Source organism: Halyomorpha halys, unplaced genomic scaffold, assembly GCF_000696795.3.
Source record: "Halyomorpha halys isolate HHAL.00 unplaced genomic scaffold, Hhal_1.1 Scaffold127.1, whole genome shotgun sequence".
Classification (NCBI taxonomy): domain Eukaryota; kingdom Metazoa; phylum Arthropoda; class Insecta; order Hemiptera; family Pentatomidae; genus Halyomorpha; species Halyomorpha halys.
Window position 1 is genome coordinate 66,115 of NW_027107825.1, and position 17,377 is coordinate 83,491.

The 17,377-nt window shown below is 33.8% G+C and overlaps 1 protein-coding gene across 1 annotated transcript in view; it reads left to right on the plus strand.

Annotated features, from left to right (window-relative positions):
- The window catches only part of LOC106678184 (uncharacterized), a gene marked incomplete in the record, with an annotated part of 138,425 nt that overhangs the window by 32,250 nt on the left and 88,798 nt on the right, over positions 1 to 17,377 (plus strand). Inside the window, 2 exon segments of the mRNA XM_067046185.1 lie at positions 2,895 to 2,951; positions 17,173 to 17,220. Coding sequence (XP_066902286.1) covers positions 2,895 to 2,951; positions 17,173 to 17,220 — 105 coding nt within the window.

Sequence of the window (17,377 nt, forward strand, 5' to 3'; positions counted from 1 at the left end):
CCTATAATAGAGGTAAAAAGAATCAGGTGCCTGTTGTGCACTTGCAGTTCCAACACCATCATATGCTGTGAAGTAAGAGAACTAAGTGGTGAAGAGAGGAAACACCAGATTCAGGGATGCCAGTGTAAATTTCATTCATTCTGAGTGGCCCTTGCAAGGTAGAGGGGAAGTGAAGATAGGATTGACCCGTTGGGGATCTAATAGTGATAACTTGAAGGTGCATATAGGGATCTAGTGGTGATAACTTAAAGGTGCATATGGGGATCTAGTGGTGATAACTTAAAGGTGCATATGGGGATCTAGTGGTGATAACTTAAAGGTGCAGATTGTAGGAAGAATATCAGATAATCATGGGGTCTAATCTGCTTGGGAGGGTAGGTCTCTGACTCAAAATAGTAAAATAAAGGATTTAAATAGGGAGAAAAGCGTATAAATGTCATAAACATCTGAACAGAAAGAGAGCATGAGTTGGAGCAATCAAGCAAGCAGAGGACTGGAGATATAAACTTAGTAGGGAATATGAACACATTTTTTTTTTAATTTAGGGGGCATGCTAGGAGCAACTGGAAGAACTGTCCATGAGGTAGCGTTGAAACCAGATATAGTAACGAGAAGAGCTTGATACTTAAAAGCATCGAGGAATAATTAGAAACACTTAAAGTGAGAAAGTGATTATTACCCCAGTAGTAGAGAATAATATCTGGAAGTGTATGAAGGATTTGGAAAAAGAGCCAGTACTCAAGTTTCCTGATTTTACTGTATAGTTTGCCATCACCATGGATATGAGCCAATAGGAATGTGGGGTCAGTGTTATCTCAAGACAGAAACAGGAGAGAGCACCTAGTTGCATACCCCAGGAGGCATCTCACCGATACAGAATCTTGTTATAGTGCAATAGAAACAGAACTGCTCAGAAGAAGAGAGGAATAATCATCTAGTTAGAGCTAAACAGGAAGCTGACCAAAAGACATGGAGGAAATAGACAAAATAGTCAAAGACAAAAAATATCAGATAATCTGGGAAACAAAGACCTTCGGATTGACACAGATTGAATACAGCTAATATGGGAGGAGTAAAATCACAACAGTTTGGTCTCAGCCAGGAGTTATTGAGGACCAGATTCGTAAAATTACGCAATACACATCTAAGCCCAGTAAAACAAACCATGTACATGTTGGGTATGCAGTAATTAGGGAAAAGTTCAACAGGTTGTGGAGGTCGGAGCAGATCAGGATAGATAAGACACTTGTATAATGTAACTTGATGGTGGGAACACTACAGGACTGGACACTTGTTCGATGTAACCTGATGGTGAACACACTGCAGGACGACGCACAACAGAAAGAAGTAATGGTTGCCTACTGCTAGGACTAGACAAACCATCGTGGAATCAACGAGAAGTTGGAGGCATTGTGAAGAAGGTATTTCTGGTGGGGAATGAAGAAAATGATTACAGAGATCATTGGTGATTGCGAAGTCTGTCTACAAACAAAATAGGATAGATACCCACCGAGAGAAAAACAGGAAAAGACACCTACTGTCGATACACGGTTCAAGGACCTCCAGATCGATACCTTCACATGGAGGAACTATAGATGATTACTAAAAATGAATCACAATGATCAATCTTTTTAGTAAGGCAGCGATGGTATACCAGATTCGGGACTTAAAGCTGTGTAGAAAGCTTTAAGAATTTGGTTCCTGTTCTACAGTATTCCAGATCATATCTCAAGTTAGGGAGTTTGATAATGCTACTATGCAAGCTGAAATGAAAACCCTAGAGATACGTGGTACTTCAACACCCCGGGGCACCCCAAAAGTAGGGGGTATAGAGTGGCTTCACAGCACTCTTCGCGACAATTTGTACTTATATCAGGTAGAGAAGGATTTGGACGCAGACATGGCAATAGTATCTTATCCAAAGGTGAGGAATCATATTTTGGCCAGTGCATCACATCCACGTATGATGTGATATGCAGTCTCATCATCCTTTCTGTAGAACCTGCAGGATGGTGACTCTATCAGTCTCATTTTATAGAGTTGCTTATTCAGCTGTCAGTGTCCTGTATATAGCCCTGTCACCCATCTTAAGGTACTCTTGTCCAGATTAAGAAGTGTGTTACTTATTTTTGTGCAGGAGATTTTTAGGATCATAAGTTAATACAGCTGTATTTGTTTTCTCCATATTCAACTTCTTATTGTTAGCTATTACTCAGTAACTTATGCGTTTCAGGTCTTTTTGGAGTTTTCTTATGGTTAGTAATAGGCAGAAGGCAGAAGGAATATATTTGCATATCATCTGCATAAATATAATGTTAGGAGTGAAGGATATGTAGAGGAAGATCATTAATATAAATAGAAGACAGGATAGGAAATAGAGATGAACTCTAAGGTATACCATAGTTGAAGGGGAGTATCTTGGAAGGAGGCTTAATAAGATATTTTATATAATATATCTAATGATATTTTATATGATATATCTAATGATATTTTATATGATATGTCTAATGATATTTTATGTTTCCATGTTCCATCCAATAACCTATAAATCTTTTATTATAAAATCCTCTATAACACTTAAATTATGATTCAAGTGGACCCCTGGTGCCATAGATCTAGGAATGCCCACTATATAAATTCCCTGATTATACATATAATCATTCAAAATGTCCTGATAAGTTTCCATTTAATTTTTTTGTATTTTTACTTCTATGTTGATCATTCATTCTTAATATACAACAATATTTCTATTGTAGAAATTTAATTTAATTTCTATATTTCTAAAATTTTTAAAAATACATATATTATGTTTAAATTCATTTAAATAAATTTATGGAAAATATATGCTATCAACTGTTAGATATACTTTTTTTATTTTTTTTTTTTTTTTACAGGCACAAGAATTTCTTTCTAGAAAACGGAGTATGCTACGTCATAGGGGACCTCATAATGTAATTTTTTTTTATTATTTTTTTCATAATATAATTATCTATTTGAGATTCTGCTTGCTACTTATCTTCTTCATGCTTCTTTAGCTTGAAGGTAAAATAAAAAACATTTAACTTACTTTAAGATAGCTAATACTCTCATAGCATATCAATACAAATTTTCAGTATTATTTTTCATACAATATGGTTTCAATTTAAGAAATTGAAGTCTTTTCAATTAACATATAAATTATTATGGAAAAAAGATCATAAAGTATTTTTTAACATCACCTTTTCTATTTTTATTTTCAAACAACTACATAAGAAATATATAGTAAGGGAAAGGATGAATTTATGAATTATGAAAAATTTTGAATTTGAGTTTTTAACAGAAATATGCATTTTAAAGTCATCTGAATTCAAATAAGTTATAGATGTAAACATTTCCACAAGATGATCAAGATATTTTGTAAATGCTCCAGATTAGTATAAATTTTTCATGAAGTAGTATTAAGTATTATGTTTGTTCATGCGATTTGACCATATTGTCTTCAAAATACTGCCAATTTATAATTTTATCTCTTACTTTTATCTAAATAATGTATCCTTATTTTTTTAATAACCATATTTTTACCTGGATTTAACTATACAGGGTGTTCCATAAATGAGTGGTCTTATTGCGGTAGCAGATACTGTACCCTAAGAGGAACAAAAAAGTCCGTATGACCCATATTCTTATACTCAACGATATGGGATAAAAATTAAATTTGGTGTTTTTAAGACTTACCAAATTAAAAATGAGAAAATTTCTTTAAAATATAATGGGTTAGATCTGCCACAAATGAAAAAAAGCATTCCATGATGTTATGTTTAAAATTAAAGTTTAATATTTCTAAAAATTTTGGGACATTTGAAGAATTCTCTTCAATGGCTTGGTGTAGTTTATCCAGGATCTAAAAAAAAACTTCTTCATTTATTTAGCTTTAATATGGAGTGAAACAAGCCTTCCTTCATCAGCTAATTAAGGATGTGAGAAAGCAAAATTAAAAAAAAAAACCTCAAAAGAGAGTCTATACTTAATTAAAAATTATTTTAGTTTTTATCTAAATTAATGAATTAATTATTTTCTTATATTTCATTTCATTAACAATAATTGCAAAATTTCTGTACAGTAACTTCAAAATGGCCTCCACTGTCTCTCTCTTTTTTTTTTAAACTTTATTTTCATGATTATATACAAAATTTATGGTGGGCCCATTTACTTTTTGGGGACAATTATTTTAAAAATGTGGTGCAGCCCAGCACTCTATTGAGTGCCTTAAGATGGGGCTACTCCTTATCCTTCAGCATCTGTCCGATATGTCCAACATACCTGGTCCGCATCCGTCCGGCTTTCACCTCCAGTACGCAGCCTAGTCCAGCCCTCCTGGTCTCATCCTGCTTCTTCACTGTCCTCTTCGTCATCTTCCATTGGTGGCTCGCCGACCCAGGGTGCATTGGCCCGACCACCTCCCTCCACCCATAGATGAATTCCCTGAAGTACGGGTAGTTCTCCTCCTCCATCAGGAGAGGGTTATTCCCCTATCAACCCCCTTCAACCCCTCATACTTGAGAATGATTTTATTCTCCAAATCCTGTCTGCTGCCCTCTGCCTCACCATAAACTTGCACTCCATACCTAAAAATCTATCGGGGATGAAGTCAGGGTTTCTGGTTATAGGTTTGCTAATAAGCCTGAAAGGCAGGCTGTTGTAGACTGGGCATCCATCCAATTGAAACCGGCTGTTCTGCTGAACTGCTAATGATATGTTGTCCAGTTGGTTTGGAAGGTCATTTTCCACAAGGTGGAAGGAAAGCCTCCGAATTAAACCTCCCTGGAATAAAAATAAGGTGTAAACACTGTTGGGCAAAAATTAGCCATAGTTAAAACTAATTGCTAGAATTGCCATGGATTTGATATTAATTTATCAATGGTTCATTCATGAATAAGGGTCGTATCCATGGCAATTTTAGCTATTACTTTCAACTATAGCTATTTTTGCCCATCTCTGGGTGTAAAAGGTGACCATTAATAATCCCCAGCCATATATTTACCTGAAAATTATAATTCTTACCTAAGTAACGCACTTGAATGCTCATTTTTACAGGTAGTCATGATTCATAAACAAGTGCTTTGTCTTTAATTGATACTAATGGCCATGCTGATGAATCACTCTGGGATTCTCTCGAGTCCAAATGTGACTGTTGTGGAAATTGAATATCCCACATCTAATAAATAAGGAGGTACATTAAGGTTAATTTGAAGAATATAAGTATTTCCTATTAAATAAATACTCAAAAATTAGAAACAGATAAAAGTAAAAGTAGGTTCATTTGTTCACAAAATATTTCCTAAAACCCATAGTTCATCTTCCACGTTATATATCACCCAATTAAAAAATTCTATTCATGCTCATCAGTCCCTGTCTAGCAACGGTTGGACAGGGTTGAAATGGTGAGAATATATAAAACTATCATGGGCATCAGTAATAAAGTTCACTAGTATACTTAGGAAATAACAAGTACTTATTAAGTGGGAGTAGATTTAATAACAATAATTTTCAAAAATAAAAAAAAAATTTTGTTGTTCCTTTTTTTTTCTATTAATTTATATTATAGAAAAAAATCTATTTGATTTTCAATAGATACATGTAAATAAATGTCTAGAAAATATCTATTATCTTCCTGCAATGTTTGTTGTAAAGTTATATCTCCTCATGCTCAGTGATGGGTCATTGTCAAAGGCATGCAAACCTCTTGTCTTTTTAGTCAACGACCTGGTTGACTGGCTGGTGCAAATGTTCCAGTTTCCCCCGAATGAAGGTACAGATTTAAAATAGTCCGATAGTTGGACAGCCGCTCTACTGCTTCCATTGGCAATGCCATGACAAAAAATCATATTGCGGTACTGGATGTTGGAAACGACATTCTGTATTGACACTATTTATACTACTAAAATGTGATATCAACAGACCAGAATCATATCCTTTGAGGTTTACGAAGGTTGGTGGCTACAGAGATTAATGAGATAAGAGAGTTCTTAATATCAAAAATAGAACTAGAACTGTGTGGTTTTCATTCACTCTTCCACTTTGTATGGAATGAGATTGTAATAAGAAGTTATACTTTTGACCAGTTGCTATATATAGTATTTGTAGTTATTATTAATGAAATGAGAAAAATAATTAATTCATTAATTTAGATTAAAACTAAAATAATTTTTAATGAAGTATGGACTCTCTTTTGATTTTTTTTAAAATTTTGCTTCATCTCATCCTTAATTAGCCAATGAAGGAAGGCTTGTTTTGCTCCATATGAAAGGTTTAAAAAAAGAGAAGTTCTTTTGAGATCCTGGTTATTACATTTAGCCATTGAAGAATGTCCAAAAACTTTTAGAAATATTAAATTTTAATTTTCAACACAACATCATGGAACGCTTTTTTTCTTTTCTGGCAGATCAAACCCATTATATTTTTAGAAAATTTGACTATCTTTGATTTGGTACCTCTTAAAAACACCAAATTTGATTTTTATCCCATCTTCTTCTGGCACGACAAACCGTGGAGGTCCAAGGCCTTGTGTGATGTACTACAGAAATACATTGCGCGTTTCTTGACAAGGTTTTCATAGTGTGGGTTCGTCACTCCCACAGCTATTTTTGTGAGTGCCACTCATTGGATAACGGGCCTCCTAAATGCCCGGGGGGGGGGGGTAGGCTGTGAGTGAGTATTGTGTAATCATTTGCTTGAAAAAAGGTTATGTTCCATAATCCTTATTCAAAAAATTTCCAGAAGTCCTACTGAGCCTTCTCTTTTGAATTTAAATTTAGTCTCATTTTCTCTAAGGAGGAGGGCAAGAGGTAATCCTCCAACTAAAACTTGTACCTCTAGATGAAACACCATCCTATAAGCTTTGGTGACCCACTGCAGAGGGGCCCTCAATGTTGACACCAGCTTGCCTAAGATCTGTGAAAGTATAGTCTATTTAACTAGTTCATTCTTGGCTTAGACCACTATAGTCCAGATGGTTCAAGTGAGGCTTCACACTCAGGCCTTTTACTAAAATTTATGCCAAGGTGGATCTTTATCTCATTTGGATATATCCTCAGACCCTGGGTGCTCTTTTGATTTCCTAGTTTTTTTATGTTCTCTCAGTCTTTCCCTCCTCCACCTCTCTATGCACTCACAGTAGAGCATCAGTAGTACCTTTCCCTCTGGTTGATAATAAATTTTACAAAAGTTGAGGAAGTCATTATTAGCTCTAAAATTAAATATCTTTCTTCAATTTCCATTGTGGGATGACTAAATTAAGCAGTTAAAAGAATGAAACAAATTGTTCATTGGAGAGTTTAGTCTTACAGAAACCTGTATACTGTTTACCCCCTTCAATGAAGTAATATGAGGCAATCTCCAAGTAAATGTAATACCAGCAGACCATGATTTTATATTTTTTTTACACAATTTTGAGCAAATTATGTTTCTAGCAAAATAAAAGTATTTTTTTTAATTCACTAATTTATTTATATGCTAAACTCTTAATATAAACACTTGTTTTTATAAAAAATAGAAACAATTATAAAATACACAGCTTATTTATAATATTTAGAATTATTATTGCTAACTATTACTACTACTTATATGTTTAATAATATCTGCAAATTTTAAAAATCCAATTAAAAAATGAGAACTATTTGAGGACTACATGGGTGAATAAAAATAGATGGCCACCTGATTTTCACCTGTAGTCTTTTTTTGTGAAAATTAAAAAAATGAACTAAAAAAGCTCAGTTTTATTTCTTTCTATTTCTTCCTTAGTAGTTATTTGTGGGAATTTCAGTTTAAAATTTTTGTAAAGTCACAATATGCTTATTAGATTATCCTTGTTTGAGATTGAACGGACTGTATGATTAAGGGGCAGTTAGTGCTAATATAAGCTGGTATATGAAAGTAGGTTTTATTATAATTAAAACATACTATGTAATTTTGAACTCTTGTACTTAGAACCTGTAAAGTATGGCCATCATACCTCAAGATGCACAGCTGAGATGAAAAATGAATTTTGGAAGGAATATAGAAGGAATGAAAAGATAAAATGCTGAAAAAAGTTAATGAGACATTTTTCAATGGCCAAGAGCCTGAGACAGTAAGTTGTTAGCAGTAAGGGCATCCAGAAGTGAGTAGTTTAGAAGGCCGATGGAGAAAAACTGAATCTCGATAAGTCAGAGAAGCGTCAAAGGTGGAAATTTGATTTTAAAACTAAATCTAGCCCCCTCCTTGAAGTGTCTGAGCTTCAATAAAGCAAAACAGCAAAAAAATATCATTTTTTCCCATCAGCAAACAAAAGAATCAGTGAGAACAATGGCAAAAAACAATAAATAAAGACTTAAAAAAGGAATCATACATGAATTTAAAAAAATCTAAAACAAATTCAAACAAAGTCTGCGAATGGGCTTAGCAGGTTGGTTCTGTCTTGTGGCAGCAGCAAAATCAGAATCTGAAAAAGGCAAAGGAAAAACTCGCAAGATGGAACAAGTGTAAACCCACAAGCAGCCTTGACTTTTACCATGCGGACGATGCCATCAGCACTTGGATAGACTTCAGCAAGACGCCCAAGAGGCCACTGAAGTGGAGGAAGATTTAAATCTTAACAAGAACCATACGGATATCATGAGTTGACTTATACCATTTAAAGCACTGTTGTAAAGTATGCAGATACTCTGAGCTCCACTTTATCCAGATCTGATTAAACAAGTGCTTAATATACAACAAACGGCATAAGTGATGGGGTGTCATAAAGCTGCACCTCATCAGGAGGAATGAACAACGAGCGACCAATTAAAAATGTGATGGTGTCCAGATCAGTAGGATCAGTTGAAAGTGGAGTTAAAGGGGGATAATTTAACAAGGGTTCAATTCTAATTAATAAAGTATTAAATTCTTCCAAGCTAGAAATATGATTTTGCAGAGTGATTGTCAGGTTTCTAACACATTTTACAGCAAACTGCTTGGAGACTCTGCAGGCCAAGAAATATGAGGCCCAGAAAGTCAATTAGGCTCTTTTAAACCAAAGTTGATGAGATACCTATTCTAAAGGTGAGCAACCTTGTGATGCCACATCGGCAGGATTTGAAGCCAAACTTACATAAACCCAAGACTCAGGCTTTGTGAGCTCCTGTATGTGAGAAATGCGATTAGCAACAAAAGTTTTAAACAAATGTCATGAGCTTTTAATCCAAGCCAAAACCACTGTGGCATCTGAGAAGCAAAGACATTAAGAAATTTGTATTTCTTGAGCAAGAAGTGAAGTATATAATTGAAATTTTGAGCAAGCAGGTAAGCTCTGCAGAGCTCTAATTCAGACAAGGTTAACACCTTCATAGGAGCAACACGAGTTTTAAAAAATATTATAGATATATGATGACAGCCATTAGAAACTTCAGTGCATAAATAAATAACAGAGGCATAGCCTGTTCTTGTAAATCTGTGCGAACATTGAAAACACTGATCTCTTAGAAAATCTGTTCAAACTTAAGCCTTCAGTTTTAAATTTAAGAAACATTTTTTTGACTGGGACCCCATGAAATACCCAAAATTCTGACCAAAGAGGCAAGCTGAGAGGAAATCTTTTATTTTAAGACAAGTCAGTCAAAGGTGTAGGATGGTTACTAGACTATTATTCTGTGAGACAAGAGACTTTGAATATATCAGAGTTGTGGAGCAGAGCCTCAGCAGCCCGAGGATATTTGTAACCCTCATCCTTAGGTAAGTCCTAAAGAGTGTGAATGGCATGAAAAATGACAGTAGTTAGTTTATATAAGTGCAAAGCTTGATCAGAGCCAGCTCGCCAGTAAATGAGATGAAAATTGTGATGAGGATAACGACTTATTTGGTGGTACATTTATCTAATATAACAAGAAAAAACATATGAAAAAATTCGAAAAACAATGAGCAAATTGGTGATAGAATTTTGCAATTTAGGATCAGACAAAATAATGTCATTTAATGAAAGCCCATTAAAAGATGGCTGGCTAATGTTGAAAACTTCATGAATGGTTTCAGTATATCCGTGATGCTTAAATAACTCTGTGATATGGAAGAACATAATGTGGGCACTTTAAAATGTCAGGGTCATTGGCTGGAACCAAATGGCCTGCATCAAAATGTTCCTTAATGCAATTTTTATATTTAGCTAAAAACAAAGGATTTTTTATGAATCGTTTTTCCAAAGCAAAAAACCAACAGCGAGCAATGTCAGCTGACTCACCTAATAGTAAAGGGCCAGGACGAAAGGGTAATCTCACCTCATATCTGCCCTGTTCATTGCGGGTAGTGGTTTCGACATAAATTTGTTCGCATAGTACGTCTTCCTTTCTTAACGGAAGAGTCAGAAAACCTTTTGATTAATTTAGAAACTTCTAAATCAGAAGATACATAGCAAGTTACCAAGCCAGAGGCATCATCAGGGACAGATTGAGTAATGGGAGCAGTTCCAATGAGAGCATGACCCAGGCGAGTTTTATATAAAACAGACATGCCATCACTTAGAGAAGCCACCTTACCTTCAAGAACAGAATCAGTAAGTACAGCATTAAGCAGCACATCAACATTAGAAGAAATATCAAATTAAAAAAAAAGTTTATATTGTAAAACTGATTCTTTGACCTGTGGAGCAATGAGCGCACTTGATAATGGGTTTGTAATTTTATTTAAAACTATAAATAAATGATCACTTTTAATTGTGTCACCAAAGGAAGGACCAACATTTAACCTAGAGGTTGCATGGATACACCTAAAACACCATTTAATTTATTGCAAGACATAGGAGAAAAATCATTAAGAAGCATAGCAAATTTTTCAGTAATAAAACTGACCTGACTAGCTGAATCAAGAAGACCACTCACAATAACAAAATTATTAGAAGAGTAAAAATCGTAACTCTAACCATAGCGAAATAGTAGAGGCAAATTTATCACACGCAAGCAAGACATTAGGCTGAGTTAAGACCTTAGTCGCAAGCAAAGGTGCGGGATCTTCCGAAGCAGCAAGGGAATTATTCAAAGAACATGATTGCTCAGAGGCATCAACAGAAGATGGAAGAGCAGAATGATAGCTGGACTGAAAACCAATATCCCTCAAAACCTTCTCAGGACTAGTTTGTAGAATTAATGTAGAATCAGCTGCAGAACTAGAAGATTGAACTCCATTAAAGTGCAAGAGTGAATGATGTTTCTTATGACATTTAGAACAGGTATTAGTAGAATTGTATTTACCACTAAAATGTTTGGTCTAACAACTAAAGTATTATTTCAAATTTTTTACCTTTTCATGGCGCTGTTGAACATTTAAACCAAAAAAATGTGTACAAGAATACCTAGAGTGTCTCTCCCTACAAAATATGCATGAGAGCATGAGAAATTGGTATCGGTTATGCAGTATGGAAAGAAAATAAATTCTTCTTTTGAACAGAAACAATTGGTATAGAGAATTCAGAATTTTTATAAATAATCAATTGATTTTTAATAAAGGAAATTAAGTCCTCAAGTTGAGGCAAATCATTACAAGATTAGGTTCCCTCAAATAAAATGTGCAGGATTTTATCCAATTTGGGAATAAACAACCTGATCAGTAACTCACAGCAGCTACCTGATTCAACATTAATTTTGAAACATTTTAAAGTTTGGACATTGGGTTAATAAACATCTAAAGTTTTGCAGAGAAGAAGAATTAGCATGAATAGGAGGAATATCTAAAAGATCTGATCCAAACATTCATTAATTGAAACATGTTTATTCTGATATTTATCAAGTAATTTTAAAGCTTCATTATAACCATGAAATTAGATAATGGAACTTGGAAATAACAGAGAGTAAAAAATAATTATAAATGAATGTTTGAAATTTAGAGCAAAATATACTATAGTCAGTCTTGCCATAAAACTGATCTATATGCAACTTTAGCAATGTTATATGTAATGCATTTTCAACTGCACTATTAAGGATACACAATTGTTACTAACAATAAAATCCTTACTTGTATTTGAGGTGTTTAAATGACACAATACTAAACTTAATTCCAGGAGGACCTGATGGCTGAGCGGGCTGGGGCGAGGGTCCCAGAGCGCTTGGTTCAGAAGGTTGTGGGTTCGATTCCCACCTGGACTGGTCAATATTTATTTCACGGCGGCTCTGAGAAATGAATCTTGACATTCCCACTCTGTGGCTGTATAGGTCTTCAATGGAGGACTTGAGCCAAAAAAAATAAAATAAATAAAATAAACTTAATTCCAGACATTGGTCAATATAATCCCTAAACTCACCTTGAATTTCTTCTATATCAGATTTATCTGTTTGAGATTGAGTGGATTGTATAATTAAGTGGCAGTTAGTACTAGTATAAGCTGGTACATGAAAGTTGGTTTTACTATAATTGAAACATATTCAGTAATTTTGAACTCTTACCTATAAAGTATGGTCATCATAACTCAAGCTGTACAGCTGGGATAAAAAATGAATTTTGGAATGAATATAGAAGGAATGAAAAGGTGAAATGCTGAAAGCAGTTAATGAAATTTTCTGCGACGGCTAGGAACCTGAGAGAATGAGTTGTTTGCAGTAAGGGCATATGAAAGTGAGTGGTTTAGATGCCTGGTGAAGAAAAACTGAACCTAAATAAGCGAGAGAAGGGTAGGGAGCAAAAATAGGGCTAATGGCAGAAAATTTTATTTAAAAACCAAGCAATCTTCTAGTGAAATATTGTGACCCTGGATACAGTGATGGTTAATAGAAATAATGAGAAAACATTTTGATATTGTAAAGAGATTAGCTGGTGAGTTCCACCGAGCTGAAATGTTGGTAATAGTTAGATGCCTTATTCCATCAGTTCCTCAGCGTTAACAAACTGGTACTATATTATTATTAGTAACCTCTCTCTCGCACTTTAAAATCAATTTAATTTATTTCAACAGTCCAAATGGTTAACTGTAACAATTGGAATCAATATATAAACAGAGATGGCAAAATGAAAATTTCATGCATCATTTGTTAAAATATATTCAGCATTAAAATAGTTAAAATAAAATAGTAAATACCTCCGCACGCCTTATTCTCTTGGAGGATGAGCCGAAGTAGTCTGCCCACCTTGGATAGAATAATGAAGACAACGGAGATGGCCAGGATGCTAGCAACTACGAGTGCGTAGTGAGGGGACAATGGAGATGATAAGTGCACACACTGAGACGTTAAGAAGTCATCTGTTAATTTACAGTATAGAAAACAACAGAGAGTGGATTTTTTTGTTTTTATAGCATCTGCCGCATAATCGATTAATGATTATATGTTGGCCGCAACAGTTATGAATCTGTCGCAATGATGAACCTATAGAGGGAGCTTATAGAAGAGATTATGAAGATGAAGGCTAAGCTTTTGGGAATTGAAGAGCTTAAAGATATAAAGGACACTTTCAGAACCAGTTGGAGCTTTCCTTTGAACATATGGAAAGGCTACAGAAAATTAAAATATCAACATTGATAATTTGGTGATAAGGGTGTTGAGAAAAATAACTAAGGAGTCTTTTGAAATAGAAAGACTTTTTACTAATATCCTCATTGACAAAGCCCTTCATATCGTTGAGAAGAACTGGACTATAATTCAACCTCATACCATGCTTAACCATTAATATGGTGGTAGAATTTATCATGAAACGTCAGGTAACCAGAATCAAAGTCTAAAGCAGAAAGAAATGAGGTGTAGCTAAGCGTGGTATGAGGTTGAATAGATGATTGATTAAATGATTGAAAAGACCCTATTCCTTTTTTACATCGTTCCAATGTAGTTTACCGGATACCTTTTTCTACCCCATGTTGCAATTCCTTCTGTATCGGGGAAACTAAGAATCAATTTAAGAACCGCATTTCCCAGCACAAAACACTTCTATCAACTCCTGTAACCCATTTTCCTATAAATTGTCAGAACACACTTTAATTATTAATTTTTCTATTATATAATTTACATACCTCTGTATCCCTATTTATTCTGTATCATTTATATGTATTGTATCCCATTTTTTTACTTTCTTATTTGTTATACATTTCTTCTTCCCCTCTATATTATCATTTATTGTTTACCTCATTTTAATATTTTCTTTTATTTTTCACATTTTTTACTTAAAATTATTTTCAAATGTGATGTACTTAACTGCCATCCCCACTCCTTCCAATACAAACGGTTCACTCTGACTTTGACTTCTGTCAAAACAGGTATGAATTCTGTCTCGTTCATTTTCTTCCTTTTCTCTTGATTTTATTCTTATCTCCCTTCTCATCTTTTAGTTTGTACTTTCTTTTATGTTTATTCTTTTTATCTGTTACTATTTCTGTTTTCATTTATTGTTTATATACCTTTTATTTTTCTTATTTATTTTTTTGTTTCATTGTATACCCTTGTATTTTTCCATTTACTTTTTTACTTTTGTTAAGTGTTTGTATCGTTTTTAGCCCTGCCGAAGCCTGGCAATATGGGGCAAAACATTGGCTCATTCAAATAGTTGTCACTATTTGAGGGTTTTTTTACCGCACCCAGACTATATTCCATTTCTTAAGATTATAAATTTGTTAGTTTGGCTCAACATAGAATTTCAGTATATTTGTAAAAGGAGCTATTAATTTAGTCAAGTGATATTAGGAGTTAAGTGTTCTGATTGCCTGGAAAACCTGCCCTGATATAAGAGTAAAAATAGTGATCATAGGCAAGCCCGACATTTTCAGTTGAATTTGGTACTTCTCACCTGAATATTGAAATCATTTTATTTTTTTGCATGGAATATATTTTGTTTTCATCATGGGCATAAGCAGAGAGGAGAAGGGAGAAGCTGCGGCTCCACCCTAGATTTTCGGGATCCAAGAAAAAAAAATAAAGAAAATAGTAAACTTATTTGATAGATGATTTCTTTCTGGAAACATACTATAATTAGTGAGGTAACATTGTTGAGTTGACATCTTCATGGATCACAAGTTACAACCATACCTTTGAAGGTCGATTCATTGATTCTTCGGTTAATAAGGTAAGATTCGATGAGCGCAATTATTCATCATATACTTATCTCTAAAAAATTGGGTGAAAGCACTACATGACTTTTGTCCTGTTTCTCTTCTCTTCAACATAACCGCTGGAATACCTAGTACAATATCAATGATCAGAACTCTTAGAAGAATGCTTCCTCATTAATCCTTTCCATTCTGGCATCCAGCCTAGCTACCCAATGCAATCTGCTCTCTGTAAGATAAACCATGTCCTCCAGACCTCCATTGAAAACACAAAAACTAACTATCACCAACCTATTTAATTTCTCTAAAGCATTTGATACAGTGGATCTCAACAACCTTCTTGCCTAACTAAATCTTCCTACTTACATTAGTATTATGGGCTGGTTCAAATCCTTCCTTTCTGATAAAGCAAAGTATGTAGTCGCTCAGGCCAACTTCTTTGTAAGACACTCCTTTGGTTATCCTAATGATTTGTCTTCATCCCCTATCCTGTTTGTTGTTAATTTTAATAAACTTCCCCATCACATCTATTACTCTGAATGCTATATTATGCTGATGATTTCCAAATATACCTGTCCTTCCCATCTTCTGACTTATTATAGGCCATGGGAAAACTCCAGGAAGATCTGAACCGTATCAGTAATACCGGGCAGTAGCTAACAATCTGAAGTTGAATGTAGAGAAAACAAAGAATATTTTAATAGGTTCCAATCACCTCCTTAAAATTGTTCCTTCTATTGTAACTCTGTGTCTGAATAATAACTCCAAACCCTTTTCTAGAAAAACTTTAAAGTGATTAAATTACTTTTGCCACCTATTTCCATTTGAACATCGAAGACTTCTACTTACTTCCATAATTTTCCCCCATTTTCAATAATGTTGTACATTATATGGAGGTGTTATCTAAAAACTATTAATAAATTGCCTTGCACGATTCATCTTTGGGATCCCAATGCATACTTCCATCTCCCAATTTGATGAAGAATTAAAGTAACTTAATCCTTCTTACCATTGTAGGCATTCCCTAGCATCATCCCTCTACAAATATATCCAATCCCACTGTTCATCATATATCTCAGATCCCCATAAATTCAAATCATCTATTCATTCCCACATTACCTGTTACTGGTCTTCAAATTTATAAACAATGGCTTACCGAACTGCAGCTTTTGACAGATCCTTCCTTATAAAATCATCTTTCCTATGGAATACTATTTCTACTTTTATCCCTTGCTCCACTGCCCTTCTCACCTTCAAATCCCGCTTTATCTATCATTTCCTAAACATCCAGTTCTAATAGAATGAAAATAGTTGTTTGTAATTTATAAGCAGATGTTATTAAAAATGTATATTTTTAATTAGTGTTACTCCTGGAAATATCTTCTTTTTTTTTGTCTCTAATTGTGAGGGGTGACAGCTTGGTTGTCCTAGGAACTACCTTACACTATGCCCAGAATAAGCTGGGTTTTACGGATAATTAATTTGAGTTTTAAATATTTTGTTGATAGAGGGTAAAAAGAGATAAATGAAAAATAGAAATAAAGGATTTACTGCACACTTTAACAAGGTGAGATAGGCACTGTTGTATTTATCAATAATTAATTTTTCATTTCTTACTGTCAAAATAACTGTTTCATAACACTGTTTGATACTAGGTAAGATGGACACTAACACTTTTATGGTGAAAAGAAATAAATAAAAACTGACACACTGCACATACTAGGTAACATCACCATGACACTGTTATCTGTTATCCCAAGATGTTGCACTGCAGTAGATAGAAATTATCTCTGCTATCAACAACTCACTTAGATATTCTTACAGTATTTAAATATGGTGAGTTTGGAATTTATGGAATTGAGTTAATGGAACAAAAAATGGCTTGAACCCTAATATTTAAGTTATTAATATCATAAGTTTATTTTTTTATTTAAAACATAGAAGTTACTTTATTTTGATTTTTTTTTGTATTAATTATTTTGTTCTTTTATTTAGTAAATAAAGCTCACATAATTTTTTTTAGTATTATTCTAAAAAGACATTATCCAAAATAAATTTGTAATTTAATATAATTATTAAAGAAAAATATATGAAGGTTTATAAATACATATCAATATATTATGATTTTTATTTATTTATTATTTTAATTAAATTTTTCTTCTTTGCAGGTTCAGGCCCTTCAAGATGACAGCTCATCATCAGATTATTCTGCACAAGTAACCATATTTTATTTATTGGTTTTTAAATTTTACTTACTGTACATAATATATATGCATACATATAACTTATCTTTTACTGATGTGAAAACTAAAAATAATAATATATGATATACCAGGGCATTCAAAAAGTCCTGTCGTTTTTCGTTTGTTCGTT